The following is a 17,056-nucleotide window of genomic DNA, read 5'->3' as shown; positions in this document are numbered from 1 at the left end:
CAGCTAAATAATAAAACGCTATCAGCTAAGCTATCGTCATGATAGCACTGAAATGTGGTGTTCTGGTTCGATTAAGATCTCTTCTTCACACTGACTTACACTGGTTGTGTAATCTGGAAACCTTTCTGTTGGTGTTTGGCCAGTTTAGAGATCACCCATCAGCCTTTATCTGATGCAAACTGGTGCATGAAGTGTGTGTGTGTGCGTGTGTGTGTGCGTGTGCGTGTGCGTGTGCGTGTGCGTGTGCGTGTGCGTGTGTGTGTGCGTGTGTGTGTGTGTGCGTGTGTGTGTGTGTGCGTGCGTGCGTGCGTGCGTGCGTGCGTGCGTGCGTGCGTGCGTGCGTGCGTGCGTGCGTGCGTGCGTGCGTGCGTGCGTGTGCGTGTGCGTGTGTCACCATATTGGCATTGGATCCCTACAGCACATATAGTCCTCACCTGGTGTGATCGCGTGCCTCATACTGAAATAATTGCAAAGACCAACTGCAGGAGTATAAAGGTCATGATCACCCAGCACCAACTGCGCTGGCTTGGACATGTGATCCGGATGCCCCGCGGAGTGCCGTATGGCCAGTTACACCATGGCCGGCGCTTGGCAGGAGGGCCGAAGAAGAGGTATAAGGACCAGCTGAAGCCTCATTGAGTAAGTGTAACATCAGGCCCGAGGACGTTGAGGCTGCTGCTGCTACAGATCGTGACTCCTGACGGCAGCGCTGCCTGGAAGGAACTCGCAGGCTGGAGGAGGACCGCCAGAAGACAGCAATAAAGACTCAGGGACGGAACACACACTACCAGTCCACCACTACAACCTACCCCACCTGCAATATAATGTTGCAATGTGGTTCCATGATAGGACTCTTTAGCCATCTAAGAACTCGCCGTTAAGGACATAAGTGGACAACCAAAAGCAAGCGTGTCCGTGACGTGTGTGTGTGTGTGTGTGTGTGTGTGTGTGTGTGTGTGTGTGTGTGTGTGTGTGTGTGTGTGTGTGTGTGTGTGTGACTGCCTCTTTACACAGTAAAATCCTGTATAATCCTGTAAGGATCACACCAGCATCACTAAACATGCCAGTGTCTCACACCCTCTGTCATTGTCTGAGAGAGTATGTTTTACCCTCCGTCCGTCCGTCCGTGTGTGCGTGCGTGTGTCCTGTCTGTGTGTTACCAGCTAATCTCCGGCACCGTTGGTCCGTTCGCTCCGAAACTGTGCACATACACTCCCTGGATGCCAATTCAGAACCTCTGCCCCAATGTTTTCACATGGGCCTGTTATAGCGCCACCAGGAGGCCGATTTGTGCAAAACACATTTTTTTACATTACTCCTACAGATTTTATCCAAATATCATGCAAATCGGTACACAGTATCTCTATAGTCATGTGATCAACACGGATCTGTCCGATTTCCCATATTCCATCCTGATTTTCTATGGTTGGCTTCCAAAGTTTGCAGGATTGGTCCGTTTTGAACAAACTGCCTCCAATCATGAACGCAGCTTGCCATTTCCATAAAATTGCACACGCACATTCCCACTAGGCCGAGGAAGAAATGCCACTTGAACATTTTCAAATCAGCCTCATGGTGGCGCTATAACTGGCCGATTTGCATTTTTAACTATAACTGCACCGATCTGCGTGAAACTTTGCACGCACACTCCCTAGAGGCCAAGGAAAAACATTAGACTGCAATTTTCACATCTGCTTTTTACAGCGCCACCAGGAGGCCGACTTATGTAAAATACATTTTTGGAGATTATTCCTTCAGATTCTGTCCAAAAAACACGCAAATTGGTACACTGCATCTAAATAGTCATGTGATTCTGATGGATCTGTCCGATATTTCATATTCCATCCTATTTGGCTTACAGTGGCTTCCAAAGTTTGCAGGATTGGTCAGTTTTAAACAAAATGCCTCAAAACATGAATGCAGTGTGCAATTTCCGTGAAAGTTTGCATGCAGATTCCCACTAGGCCGAGGAAGAAATGCCCCCCTTTTCACATTCACATTGGCCTTTATAGCGCCACCAGCAGGTCTAATTTAGCAAAACACAATTTTGGAACAAAATGCCTCAAATCATGAATGCAGTGTCCCATTGAAAGGCCTAAGAAGAAATGCCACCCTTTTCACATTGGCCTATTATAGCGCCACCAGGAGGCCACAATAACCTACCTGACCTGGCGGAGACCTGTGCTCCGAGGAGCACTTTTTCTAGTTGACACATGTTTCAGTTTCCTGTTTATTTACCTTTAGATTTCACATTTGTTTACATTTTCTCAAAAAAAAATCATTACAACGTTACTGAGCCTACCTGAATTATTGAGTCAATGTTGGCTAAACAGTCATGGAAGTTAGAATTCTGTTTGTTTTTTTCTTCAGGGACCATTTTCAGCTAGAGGTTTTAAATCAATCCACACTTTTATCTCCATTAAAGTACCGCTGCAACATAACTTTGAGTAACCACACTTTGATGTTGAAAGTCACATTATATATTGGATTATCTAGTTCCAGCAAGTTTCAAGTCTCTGCAAGTTAATTTACCGTAATGTAAGCTTGGGTGATCCTTTGTACGTATTTTCATATCATGATTCGTGGCCACGAAACATCGCTGACACACGATCTGATCGCCAGAAGGGGTTGAGTGAGTAGGTGTGGGGGGTGGCATATACGGTAAAGATTTACCATGCATGAGTGTTAGAGGAATTGCAGTAATGGGGATTGCATGCTCATTATTCATAATTATCTTTCAGCTTGGCTTCTTTCTCAAAAATACATTCCTGCTGGATTATGTTCTAAATAAAACAGATGGTTAGTTTATTCAATTCTCACATTAATTATTCCTATGTGTACATGCATCATTTCCTGACCTGTGCATGCACTACATTTGCATACTTCTTGGTAATGGGGGACCTCGCTAACACCGATGGAAACTAGCATCGAGTGAATCGCTTTCAGTATGTGATCACAATGAATGGCTATTTCTAGAAAAATGCCAGCAAGAAAACGTGTAAAATGTGGTATTTTTTAATGTGATAATCTTAAGTATTCACATGTTATCTCTGAGATTGCAAAACTATACAGATATAAGTGTGTGGCATAAATGTGCGTTGGTTGTACAGGCCGGGTGATTCTGCTCATTATGTCCCTGTCAGATTCAGCAGCATTCTGACATGTCCCGACATGCTGCTTTGAATTTCACACGGTACTGGCTTTTTTACCCGAGAATACCACACAAGACATTCAACAGCATTGACTCGCTCAAAAGCTCTACGTTCTGGCACACTAAAACAAATCTCTTTGAATTAAGCTCACATGCAAGGGGTGGCAAATATAAAAATGTGTTTAACTCACTCACAAGATGTTTTTAAAATGTGTTAGTTTCACTCGTAGGAAGCCAGCACCGGGGAGTTGACTATTATGTGTCATAGATACTGATGCTTCGTCTAGTTAATCCACCTGTTGGTACTTGCTTCCTTTGACACGTCTTCCTCAGGCATTAAAGAAGCAGACAGTGTTCGTCTGGGTCTCATCTGTCACTGACAGCTTCTTTTATGGGTATTTCATCTGAACCCCCCCGTCTCTTTCTTTTAAACTCCACATCATGTGGACTCCTAGCCACAGCCTCACAGGTGTATTCGCAAGTGACAGTGATTTTGATTTTGGACAAATAGTGCTATGGCATTTCTCGTTTTATTTTTGTGTAAAGGCCCAACGGGGAGGACTGACCCGCAAACCAGCATAAAGATGGGGTAGCACCCTCACTCCACCCAAGGCTGTCCCAAGGAAGTTACCGGGAGAGAGGAGTTTGGCAGTGTAATGTAATTGTTGAACAGCTACCCCATCTCTGACACACCTGAAGGCCATTGTTTGAAATAACCACTCAGAACCTTTTTTTCACCCATATGGTGTTTCTTTGTGAAGCTGACGATAAAAGCCTAGCTATTCTGTTTAATGTGCAACAGTGTCTCTCTTGCCTCTAACTCTAGTTCCTTCACACTTGTCTACCTATGACTGACAAATATTAGAAAATACTGAGAAATGCCAGGGCACCCAGTTTCCTATTAAATTAAATTAAATCATAACTACTTGCAGATACTTGAAACTTGCTTGAGATAGGTAATCCAATGCAGTAAATGCCATTAGGAGTTATGTTTTGTCTAAGTCTTTCACTTAAATGGTCTATGTTTCGGTAGGATATACGGTATTGCCAATGCTATGAACATCATCAAAAGGTATTGATGACAGACGGTGTGGTCCTTTAAAGCTACAGTACGAGTAGATTGATTTCCACATTGCGACAACTTAACCCGAGACAGCAACTCTTGAACACCATGGGAGCTCATTCCTTCCTATTATCTGTCTATTTACTCAGCACAGCGCCTGCACTTGCCGTTCACTCACATAGACGCCACTGATGGAGACTGAGTGTCACTGAGCTAAGTGCCAGGCTGCCAGCTGCACGTGTCATCACACACAGCAGTTGAAGACAAAGTGAAACTTTGTAATGGTTTACAGAAGCCTCAGAGGCACACGGAGAAAGGGAAGGAAAGAGAAAAATGAAAGACACCCAATCCATTGTGGCAGCAGCTGGCTGGGTGAAGAATTAGCTGTTTTCTATCACCTCCCGACTCTTAATCAATTGAAGTAAACTTGGCTGCGTCTCTCTCTCTCCCTGTACCAGACTCTGTCACATTAGCATTCCCCTATTCCCTTCCCAAGGTCTGCATTAATACCAGACCTGTTGCGGGGACAGGTCTGTGTGTGTCTGTGTGTGTGTGTGTGTGTGTGTGTGTGTGTGTGTGTGTGTGTGTGTGTGTGTGTGTGTGTGTGTGTGTGTGTGTGTGTGTGTGTGTGTGTGTGTGTGTGTGTGTTAGCAGAGTCTCTGCAGATCATGTCCCACCAACATTTCACTGCTTGTACTAGTAGGAGTGGGTGACAGATAAACCTGTTTCTTGATTTTTGATTGTTGTTGTGTGTTTTTTTGTACAGGTAATGGTCCTATATTCAGAGTAAATGTCAAAAATAATTGGCATCAAAATATAATTACAATACCAAACATAAAAGGGTAATTGGTATGATCACTCGTTCAGGCTGCAGTGAAGTAGCAAATGTTTGCCACTGAGCTGTTGGAGTAGTAAATGTTGAGCTGTAGTGGAGTAGAATAGTAAATAGCAAATATAGTAAAGTAAAAGTATGCGTACCTCAAGATTTTAGAAAGTAAGTAAATGTTACTACTGTGTGTGTGTGTGTGTGTGTGTGTGTGTGTGTGTGTGTGTGTGTGTGTGTGTGTGTGTGTGTGTGTGTGTGTGTGTGTGTGTGTGTGTGTGTGTGTGTGGGGTAACATTCCTACACATTGCAAGCAAATACTAGCGTATTTCTCCACCATGCCCAGACATTGCAGGGACTGGTCTCCCCAAGTACAGAATGGTACCAGTGACTGCACCCAATCATTCCTGTCTGTCTGTCTGTCTATCTGTCGACCTGACAGTTCTTCCAGCAGAATGTTACCAGTGCAGCTCTCAACTTTTCCTCCTGTGTGTGTGTGTGTGTGTGTGTGTGTGTGTGTGTGTGTGTGTGTGTGTGTGTGTGTGTGTGTGTGTGTGTGTGTGTGTGTGTGTGTGTGTGTGTGTGTGTGTCTGATGTGATCTGACAAAGCTTCCAGCAAACGCGTGTGACTGAGTGCACCAGGCACAGACCTCGCAAGGCAACACCGGCTGTTGGATAAGAAACTAAACTCCTGTGAGTGGAATAGGACCTGCCTTTCACCCCCTGTAAGGGTAATCATAAATTATATAGTAGAGGTACAGTTACAGTCATAATTGGCTGTTTTAAAACCACAAACTGGAACTTCTTTCAATGGATAAAATGACATTTTAACCACTTGAACCCCACCGTCTCTATTCTGTGCATGGCATAATAGGCAAACATTCGGTGAAAATAGAGGAACATTCTTAAGCAAAAACAGCAGATCCACAAGATGTTGCATTGCAACATGGTGGGACACTTGTAGACTGGATATTTTCGACGAAAGAGATTTGGTGTAGAGGGAGTAAATGAGGGGACCAAGGATAGACCCCCAGGGGAACCCCGGTAAGCGATGTACCATTCTGTATGATAGAGTATGTTAGTACAATATAACTAGAACATCTGCACGTGTGGTTGGAGGTGGTCTCCCTACTTTTCCATTGAGAAATGTAGACCCTGGCTGGTGTGAGGACGCCTACTGGTAGACAAGTAGTACTGCCTGAAGCTCATAAGCCCAATATCGCCTCTGGCTAAGCAGAAAAGTGCTGGAAAATGTGGTCTTGCGGGAGACCAGGCTTCGAGTCCTGGGTAGGACATGAAAGTTACTGATTGCAGCTTTAAATTACAATTACAACTGTGGATGGCTCATAAATATCTTACTAACAATTAATAACATTAGCAATAATATTTATTCTACTGACACACACACACACACACACACACACACACACACACACACACACACACACACACACACACACACACACACACACACACACACACACACACACACACACACACACACACACACACACACACACACACACACACACACACACACACACAGTTTCTATGCATTCTTCAAGGACCTCCAGTCCATATATGTGCATAATTAAGAGGGACACAGACAGACTGACACACTGACAGACAGATATGTAGATACAGACATTTGTGGTATTTTGGTCCTGGACAACCACCAGCGCCACCAGCATCATGAAGAGGCCTTTAGCCACTTAAAACCTATATACTTTGTTGACTGGAGTCCTCCAGGAGAGTATACTTTTCTTTTCTTTTTCCACCAAAATGCAAAGTCTACAAGTAGATCTACAAGTAGATCTGCTGTTTTTGCCGAATGTTCACTCAAGAATATGGACGCTATACGCTCATGTGGTTAAAACACAACGGGCAGATGTAAGGCCTTGAAACTCTGCCACCAAGCTGCTATATCTCTAATATCTGCCCGGACTTGAAAGTCATACCACCTCTGAGCCAAGACAAGTCACTGCCAAGGTATGATCAGAACTTGTCTCCAGGGAGGTGTACCTCCCGGAGGACTATAGAGATCATGTTCGAATATACATTTTCTCTCTGACATGCACGTCCGCAGGGAAATCAAATGCAGCGCTGTGTTCTTTAGGTTAACGGGAGCTGTAAGTACGACTCCACAATAATACTGCAGGGTGGTTTCCTGTTCTGACAGGATGCCACAGGCGAGGAAGGGAAACCCTACACCTGAGAGGAACACTGAGTCAGTGATGGAGAGGTGTGTGCAATGCATGCGTGCGTATATGTGCGTGTGCGTGTGTGTGTGTGCACGCACGTGCGCGTGTGTGTGTGCGGTGTCATGCACATCTATGTATGTTTGTGTGTGTGTGTGTGTGTGTGTGTGTGTGTGTGTGTGTGTGTGTGTGTGATTGTGCTCGCATGCGTGTAGGTGGCTGCCATATGCTACATGCGCCAATGTAGAACCAGCAGCAACAGCAGGTGCGACATTATAGTGTTATAATATGTGTCATGTGTTGCAGCTTGCCATAATATCACCATACCAGCCAATAAAACAGCCAAGAACAAGGAGAGCTCTGTTTTCACTTTGTTATTTGTTATCGTCTGCTGATCAATATCAATTCCGTGGTCTAATGCATATCACGCTACTGACAAAATACTGTACTACACCTCCTCTATACTGAAGCTAAGATCATCGTACTAGTCTAATATACAGGATGCATGACATAAAGGCCTGAATGACCCTCCACATCTGTGTGTCGAGTTGCATTTAGTTAAGCTATTCTGCTTATCTATTTAGATAAATATGATACGCCAGTGGGCGTATAATAATCTACAATTCCGTTTTTAGTTACAACAATGAATTTCTTGACCATATCTTTCTCGGTCCGCTGCCTTCAAAGGCCTAAATGTGACAAATCAATTGGCGTGTGGAATTAAGCCCGAGGGAAGTATAGATTGTTCTCTGACCTATTTGATGCTATGGGACACCTGGCATGTTTATTGATGCAAGTTCAGCACCTTTGGACACCCAAAAATGAAGAGCTGTCTGTCTGTCTGTCTGTCTGTCTGTCAGGCCAGACCTGCAGGATGATTTGTGAATCTTCTGTTACAAAGAACATCTGTCAACACCAAATAGGTGCATGTGAATATACCCGTATCAGCATATGTGACCTGGTGGCAGTCAGAGCATATGCTTTTTCCACTTCTAGAATGACACTCTGGTGCTTTATGATCTGCCTCCAAAAAGCAACAACAAACATACTTTGCGGTTGAAGCATGTTTCTTCTCACTCCACTGACATTTTGAAGCAATATGTTCCCTCACTTCCCTATCCATGTGTTCATATTGTCTGCAGCTGTGTGCGGTTTCACAACAACAATGCAAACCTTTCAAACTCACTTGATTTAAGTCACATATGATTTTGTATTTACAGTCAATGAAGAGACACAGATCCTCTCTTGAAATCACCTGCTGGATAAACTATACTCCTTTTCTTTAGCCTTCTGCTAGGTAGCTAACTTGCTTGGTACCTGTTAAGCCTGAGTTATACTTGTGCATTGTGTCTCACACAGAAAACAGCAGATCTATAAGCTCACAAGAACAATGTGTTGTTGTTAGCCTGTAGGTCATGTCTATTTTCGCTGCGAGACACCGGCAAGTATAAATCAGGCGTTAGCTTTAGAATGCCAAGGGCTTTGAAATCCAAATGAATCTAACTTTCTTGTCGTGCAAATTCAGCCATTCACTTGCAAGAGGTACTATATTAGCTACACTGATGAGTAGATAGCATGCATTCATACTTCTCATTCTAATGAATAGATTGCGAGCGTTAGGTTATGTTTTTCATAGGCAAAAGGAGTTGCATCCTTTTGGTGCACAGCATGCATACTACACACACTAGCATTGGCGCTGACCATGGATGAACCTACAGTAGGTAGACGACAATGAACTGACTACCTAGATTTTCAGATGGGCCATATTCAATATTGTGACAGGTCAAATCATGCTTAGCATTTGATATGTGGTCTGTTGTCATGCTGTATATCTTGAGGTGTCCTTTTGTGCAGCATGTGAGGCTCTTGTACCATGTTCCAGCCTGCACTGTGTCCCAGTTATCAGTCTACAGTTATTTATACTGCTAACCAAGCAAATAATCTATACTGATTCATCCCGACAACGTCTGCCGTAACTATACAAGCAAATTAACATTTTCACTGCACAGATTTGGTGCAAGGACTGTTTATCTATTTGGCCTTCTACATCCAAGCTCCTGTGCTTGAGCATGTAACCTGGCCTCTTGACTCCATTCTTTCATCAGCCTCCTTCAAGAACTGCATCAATAGGGTTTGAAGGTCACTCTCTCTGTCTTCCCTCTCTCTCTATCTCTGTCTCTGAACTATTTCTCTCTCTTTGTTACTTTCTCTTTCTGTATCTTTTGTCCTTCTCTCTCTCTCTGACTCCTTTGTTTCGTCCGCCTATTCTAAACATAACGCATGATAGCACCAAGGTTCCCTGAGGCTGTTTATTACATAAACCTGTTGGAGTTGTTGAGTACAAGCCTCGAAAGCATTTCATGGCATCCACCAAATGAGGGTTAAATCGCTATTACAGGCATGTCATTATAGGTGACATTTTTCAAAACATTTCCAGAAAAACAAAATACTCAGAAATAGCAGACCTACAAGCTCACACTGCATCATGATGCAACACGTTCTGAGGCCGTAGATACAATATTTTCAAAAAGGCTTAAGTATAAATCAGGCTTAAGTTGTTAATAAAGCTTGTCAGTAGCTTATAAAATTCTACACAGTAAAATCCTGAGTGTTATTGTGAGTTAAATTCACAGTTGGGATTTAGGGAATAGTATAGAGCCATCATGATACAGTAGCTGGCTGAAGTAGAGAAGTAGAGTGTGTGATTTTATTTTAAAGAAGACATTTATGTACCCCAGGAATTAAACCACAGGCTCTTGGGTGAGAGGTGTAATCATACAGCCAGGCACCCACAATGCTTAGGGCAGTGGTAAACTGATTTCAATGCTAATATCAACTCATTTTACTGGTGACCTCCTGGAAGCCCCCCGCCCCCACCCCAAGGGTCCCTGGGGGTCTCTGGACCCCACTTTGAGAAGCACAAGGGGCTTAGGGGTAGACAGATCCTGTTCCATGCTCCTGCTTCATATTTACAAACTAATGACATAGTAAAGAGGAATTCCATGTGCGTATTCTGAAATACAACACTCAGCAACACACAGAGATAAGGATCGCCCTGCCTATTAGGATAAGATCCATTCATCCCTGGTGCTGAACCATTTGGATATCTGCTTCTATTTGCTCCAGTCATAGTTAAAAAATAATATCATGATTACAAAACTACACACCTTATGTTAGCCTCTGAAATTCAGAGGAACTTCAGGCATCACTTACTTACTCACAGAGTCAACCATGAGGAAACCGGGCCCGTGTATGCCTATGCCAGAGGACTGATTACAGCTGGAATTCATTACTTACATTTTTAGATGTTTGTGAAAATGGGTTGGGTCAATGTCTCTGTATGGGAATGCAATTTGGAATATATCCAATACCGCCTCTTCCCATGTTTGTCTTGATAAAAATAGCCAGCCTGCATGTTCTGATGAGAGAGGGTGGACTTATGGATATATCAGTATAAGTAACACAAAATAACCCACGTTTTTTGTGCATTTTGGCACTAAAATGGCATTATATAATTTAAAGAGTAACAGGTGTGGGCACATTCTCTTTCATGAACAACTCACCACTCGCATTCTTCCCACAAATGAGGTGCTGGTGCTGTTGCAGGGCGCCCCATAACTCTGAGTCATTGTTGATGGCCTGCTCCAAACACTCGACCGTGAACTTGGGAATCCCGTTATCTTGCTCCACGAAAGCGCTACGTAGCGCCCGCGCGCACATCTCCCGGAACAGGCTCTCCATGCAGGCGGCCAGGTAGATGGCCGCGTGTTCGTGGATCCTGACCGCGACCCTGCTGTCAACCATCCACCTGAAGACCTTGCCCACGTTGAAGACGAGCCCGCAGCGCTCCGACTTGCCGCGGCTGAACTTGTCCTCCGTGCTCATGTTGTACAGGGACAGGGCGCTGAGCGCCGCGGTGATGCAGTTCACCGAGACGGTCCATGACAGGACGATCCGTATGGCACTTTGGATCTCGTATTTGGTGCATTTGGCGTAGCGCAAGCTAAGCCGCTGCGCCTCTTTGGCGACCCGGACCAGCGCGCGGCTGACCAGCACCGAGAGCCTGAGCAGAATGTCCTGTGACAGCGCCAGGGTCCCCAGCCGCAGCTCCTCGTCCCCGGTCAGCGCACCCTCCACTTCCCCGAGGCTCCATGGCACATCCTCTAGCTCGGGTAGTTTAGCGCAGTGCCCGGAGCACTCCAGGATCTCGGCGTCGTCTTCGACCAGCACGGTGTTGACAGTGTCCAGACTGTTCTGTCGACTGTGCATCGAGTCGGTTAGATGCCAGTGATAATTCCTCCCCCCATGCGCGTTCGACGCACCGTGTGCCTCGACGGAGCAGCACAGCGACGCACTGGACGACCTGAAGGAGTCGGCGGCTCCACCATAACCCGAGTCCAGCGTCAGATCCTCCAGGGTCCTCGCCACTGACTTGCTGCTGCTACTCCTGGCCATTATAACTGCACCTCATGCTGGTAAATAAAGAGGGCTTTTTTTTGGGAATAGTGGCGTGAAATGTCCCGCGACGATTACATTTGAATGCTGCGCAAGCTTCTGTGCGAGTTGTGTAACATGGATGCTTTTTTTTTTCTTCTTTAATTCGGTAAACCTTTGTGGAGAAAAGTCGTGCAAACCGCTGATGTCTAAAGTTGGAACAGCATCTTTAGTGCATCAACAGGGCTCCCTGTGCGTTTTACGCAGTGGTGGCCCTGAGTGTAGGAGGCGGGGCCGTGGGGAATTGAGTATACAGCAATGTATAGTCCGTAGTACCACGGTGTCGCGGCTGTCGCCTTGTTGTCTCCGCCAGGCCGAAGGCATGGCCGAGACTGTTTTGCACCCTGTTGCACCCAGCTAATCTCCAGGACTGTTGGCTTGATCACAGCGAAACTGTGCTCACACACTCCCTGGATGCCAGAGCAGAACCTCTGCCCCAAATGTTTCACATGGGCCTGTTATAGCGCCACCAGGAGGCCGTTTTTTGTAAAACACATTTTTTTGTCAGTACTCTTACAGATTTTGTCCAAACATCACGCAAATCGGTACACAGTATCTCTATAGTCACTAAACGAAACAAGTCTTTCAGATTTTTCATATTCCATCCTGATTGGCTAAGATTGGCTTCCAAAGTCTGCAGGAGTGCTTAGTTTTGAATAAAATGCCTCAAATCATGAACAATTTCCGTGAAATTGTGCACGCACATTGCCACTAGGCCGAGGAAGAAATCTAATCAGCCTCATGGTGGTGCTATACCAGGCCAATTTGTGTGTTTACCTATAACTGCACCGATCTGTGTAAAACTTTGTATGCACACTTCCTAGAGTCCAAGGAAAAACCTTTGCCCTGCATTTTTCACATCTGCCTTTTATAGCACCAGGAGGCCGATTTAAGTAAAACATTTTTTTTATATTACTCAAAATGTTAATAAATCGGTACACATGATCTCTATAGTCATGTGATCAAGACTGATCAGTTAGATTTTTCATATGCCATCCTGATTGGCTAAGATTGACATCTAAAGTTTTGGACAAAATGCCAAATCATGAACGCAGGGTCCGACTGCAGTGAAACTTTACGATTACATTCGCACTACGTTGAGGAACACATATTTTTTTTATATTACTCCTACAAATTTCGTCCAAGCATAACGCAAATCGGTACACATTATCTCTATAGTCAAGTGATCAAGATGGATCCTTCCGATTTTTCATATTCCATCATGATTGTCGCATTCCGAACATTGCTGGCCCACCATAACCTGACCTGGCGGAGACCTGTGCTCTGAGGAGCACTTTTTCTAGTTAGAGATCCGTTCTTTTTTATTAGCCAATGACTCCTACAGAGTTTACTTCAGCTGTTGTATATATTTTTAAATAAATATGTTGAAGTTCAAAATATTTATAGAAGTGAACTGAAAAGAGAGCTATTGATGAGCCAGTTGCCTAATTATTTATGGTGTATTAATACAAATGGGTACAAATGGAAACATTGTGCATTAAGGTTGTTTGTTCACCAAAGTCTTAATAAAGTTAGCGGAATACCCCAAAGCCCGCCTTACCAGATAGGCTACTTACACACAAATATAGTTCACTGCCTAAGGGGAAAAGTAGCTAATTCTGATAACGGCAACAATTGAGGCTTGTGTTAATACTTGAGAGGGGGTCAGGCTTTTTAGATATTTTCTGAGGGACCGTGTCTGATGGTAACACGACTCAATGCTGCCATTAATAATGGATTGCATGCATAATGTATCCCTCTCTGTATAGCTTTGGATTAGTGCACGGGTCTTCAACAGGGGGTCTGGGACCCCCAGGGGGTCCTCAGAGTAACTACACACACAGGGTCCCCATCACACAAAATCTTTGTGTGATGGGGAATATTTGCCGAAAATAGCAGATCTACAAGCTCACAACGCCTCGCGCTGCAAGGCGTTGTGAGCTTGTAGATCTGCTATTTTTGGAGAGTTGGTGTAGAGGGAAAAGAAAAAACAACTAAATATTGAGGGTTTAAAAGGTTAATGTCTGAAAATACACATTAACACGAATCCAACATATTAATAGAAAAGATAATGTATGTCAAACAAGTATGTAGCTATCTATGAAATCTATGAACATTTTTAATCTGCAACACAACTTTATGTGTAGTAGTGTCCCTGCTTCATCTCTCTCTCAGCTAAGGGGTCCTTGGCCTGAAAAGACATTGAAGACCCCTGGATTAGAGCTAATTGAAAACATTCTGAAAGGTCATTCGTTGATGACCAATCACACATACACACATACAGTCTCACCTGTGCCTACAGACTACACAGCCTTGCAGTTATTTAGTCATAACTGGCACCTGGGCGGGCTCTGTGGAAGTGTCAGTGAGCTTCCTTTCACTGATCTGTCAGAGTGATCTGCTCAAAAGAAAATACAGGCTGACGTGATGAAGATAGCGACAACAATGGTCAATGGTGTGTGTGTGTGTGTGTGTGTGTGTGTGTGTGTGTGTGTGTGTGTGTGTGTGTGTGTGTGTGTGTGTGTGTGTGTGTGTGTGTGTGTGTGTGTGTGTGTGTGTGTGTGTGTTGGGGGGACAGTGGCCTACAGTATATATAGCCATGGTGAGGCCTACAACACTGTTTATCACTCCAGAGAGGATATCAGCTCATAAAACGTGCATTTTCTTTGACTGATGAGGGATTCAATACATGAGTTCCTTGTTTGAGTGATTGCTGCTTCATGTTTCCAGCAGCCTGCTGATCTGTGAGGCTGAACCACCGACTGATTTGTAATCTGAGGTGCAACAGCGAACCCGTGTGTCCAATATTGAAACTTCACCTTTCTTAGAAAATTCTACATACCCAACATTCAATTCAATAGGATACATTGGAAAGATAACAGGCCTACATAGATGATACAAATGTACAAATGATAATAAAGGCAAAGCATAGAAGAATAATTAACTTAATACGCCTATGCCATTTTCAGTAAGTATCATCGGTGCCGGCCCAATGTCTTTGGGGTACCTAAACAAAAACAGAATTATGGGGCCCTCTATTTTGTTCAAAATCTATCCCTAAGCCCCAGCGAGCAAGTTTTGGCAGCAATAGGAATATATTTCAATTGATGAAACATTAGCACACAATATTAAAAATATAGAATTATCACAATGTTAAAATTGTAATCACGCTATTAAAAAAGTGAATCATGTATGGGAGGAGCCAAACATACTACATATCAGTGTTACATTCTGTGTACTGTTAATTGTTATATTAATTGGTAGGCAATAAAATGAAAATTATGCCATCTTTCTGAGTTGCGCACGTGATGGCTGGGGGGTGAAACGTGTAGATCCTCCTGTGTCAGCGCACACACACGCACACACACACACACACACACACACACACACACACACACACACACACACACACACACACACACACACACACACACACACACACACACACACACACACACACACACACACACACACACACACACACACACACACTCACATCATCCCTCAATTACAGATGAACATATGGATTTAAAGAGTGTCTATAGCTCAAAACCTATAGCTTGAACTTTAAAGGATATAGCAAACTCACAGATGGGCTACTTGAAGTGACCAAGAGCCGTACTGTACCCTGTCACAAGTCACAATAGTGTGTAGATTCACACCAACCTTCAATTCAGAGCCAGAAACAGTCACTGAACATTTTTCATTGCTATCATTACGCAGCAGCATACACCCAATATGACAGCAATACTGCAACAGCCTGAATCACATTACTACACAGCATACAACACAAGCACCAGCAGCAAATAAATGAATACAAGGTTCCTACTTTTAAGTCGTCTTCTTCTTGACTTCATCAGTTGTGTACAGCAAGTGATGGTGCTGGACATGGTCAAACTTTGGAACCCATGGATAGAGAGAAAGAGCCCCCCTCTCTAGCGAGCAGCAGTGTCTCCAGTCATCTCCATCTGGCTAGCTTGCCAGTACTTTCCGCCCCTGCATCTTCCTTTAGTACATCCACGTAGGATGCCCTTGTTATCGATGCACGTGTGTTGGCTCCCAAAAAACAAGTCTGCTGGCTGGCCGCTATCTTTTCACTCACCCTTTGTCGCCCCCGTACTGTACAGATGCTTGTTGGTAACGTGTTTATCCTGGTTGATGTTTAGTACTGCACATACAGTGCCATTCTGGTATAGCACCAATCCAGGGACTTCTGTAGGGCATGCTTCAGGGTCCAGTATTCACACAGCCATATAGGAGAAGAAGCTGGGCTTCATATTGGGGGGAGGTTGGACTTCCACACACTGGCCATGCCATTGAGAGCCCTCAATGCAAGTTCTTTCCTTAAGATCTTGCTCTGTCGAGTTGACCCATGAGCCCAGATATTCAAAGTAAATTACTTGTTTCAGTGCAATGCCTCCTGTTGTCATTAAAGGTTGATGATTGATCCGGGAGGGAGATAACCTTAGTTTCATTGACATGCAGCAGGGAGTTGTCTAGAGACCTCCTAGGTGTCATAGTGAAGCAAAGTTCTTGGTACCCTCCACTGATATCCTGCCTAAATTCATAGTCCAGGACTATAATGAAGAGGACGGGGGTGAGGTAATCCCCTTGCAACAACCCCACCGGGACGTCAAACTCCTCACTGTTGCCGTCTGGGGTCATCACCTTGGCACTTGTACCCGTATGGCTCCTTTGGCCTAGAGTAAGTTGGGAGAAAGAAAGAAAGAAAATAAGTTAGTAATTAGTACTATTTCAATATAGCTTCTGAACCAAATGAGATACTAACCCTAAACAAATTCAACAAAAACGTTGTGAGCTTGTAATGTAGTTTTTTTTTTAAATGAAAATGTCAGCAGAAATAAAATAATGTACAGAATATAGTGGGAGAATGATTTTGCAACAAGTACATCAGGGCGTTCTCAAAGTGTTTCATGTCGAGGATCCCCAAATTAAAATTTGGCCCTAGATAAAAAGATGTGTTGTATTAAAATGATCAAAAATATTCCACATTTTTCAAAGAAAAATTAAAATCTACAAACTCCACAACGCATCACGTTTGTACTATTACATCTTACAAGTACATACTTGATTGATTGATTGATTGATTGAATACTTTATTTAGAAAAGACATGGAAACAGTACATGGAAGTACAATTCACAATACAAGGTCCTCTAAACTGGATCGCTCATAAAAGCACAACGGCTTATTTAAAATGAGATACCCACGCACTCAAATCATGATGAATCATGATACAAGTAAGATTCTTTGGTTTTGGTTCCTCTACAATCTACATTGTAGCAGCATAAAATAAGCAATAACAAAG

General features: G+C 43.8%; 1 protein-coding gene across 1 annotated transcript in view; it reads right to left on the bottom strand.

Annotated features, from left to right (window-relative positions):
• The window catches only part of btbd11b (BTB (POZ) domain containing 11b), a 118,366-nt gene extending 106,489 nt beyond the window's left edge, over window positions 1–11,877 (bottom strand). The window contains exon 1 of the mRNA XM_084059122.1: window positions 10,799–11,877. Coding sequence (XP_083915248.1) covers window positions 10,799–11,690 — 892 coding nt within the window. The 5' untranslated portion in view covers window positions 11,691–11,877. The remainder of the gene's footprint in view (window positions 1–10,798) is intronic.
• Between the last annotated feature and the right edge of the window lie 5,179 nt (window positions 11,878–17,056).

The sequence above is a fragment of the Gymnoscopelus microlampas genome, assembly GCF_963454915.1.
Source record: "Gymnoscopelus microlampas genome assembly, chromosome: 6".
Classification (NCBI taxonomy): domain Eukaryota; kingdom Metazoa; phylum Chordata; class Actinopteri; order Myctophiformes; family Myctophidae; genus Gymnoscopelus; species Gymnoscopelus microlampas.
The sequence above is the reverse complement of the archived record's forward strand: the minus strand, read 5'-3'. Positions and strand labels throughout refer to the sequence as shown.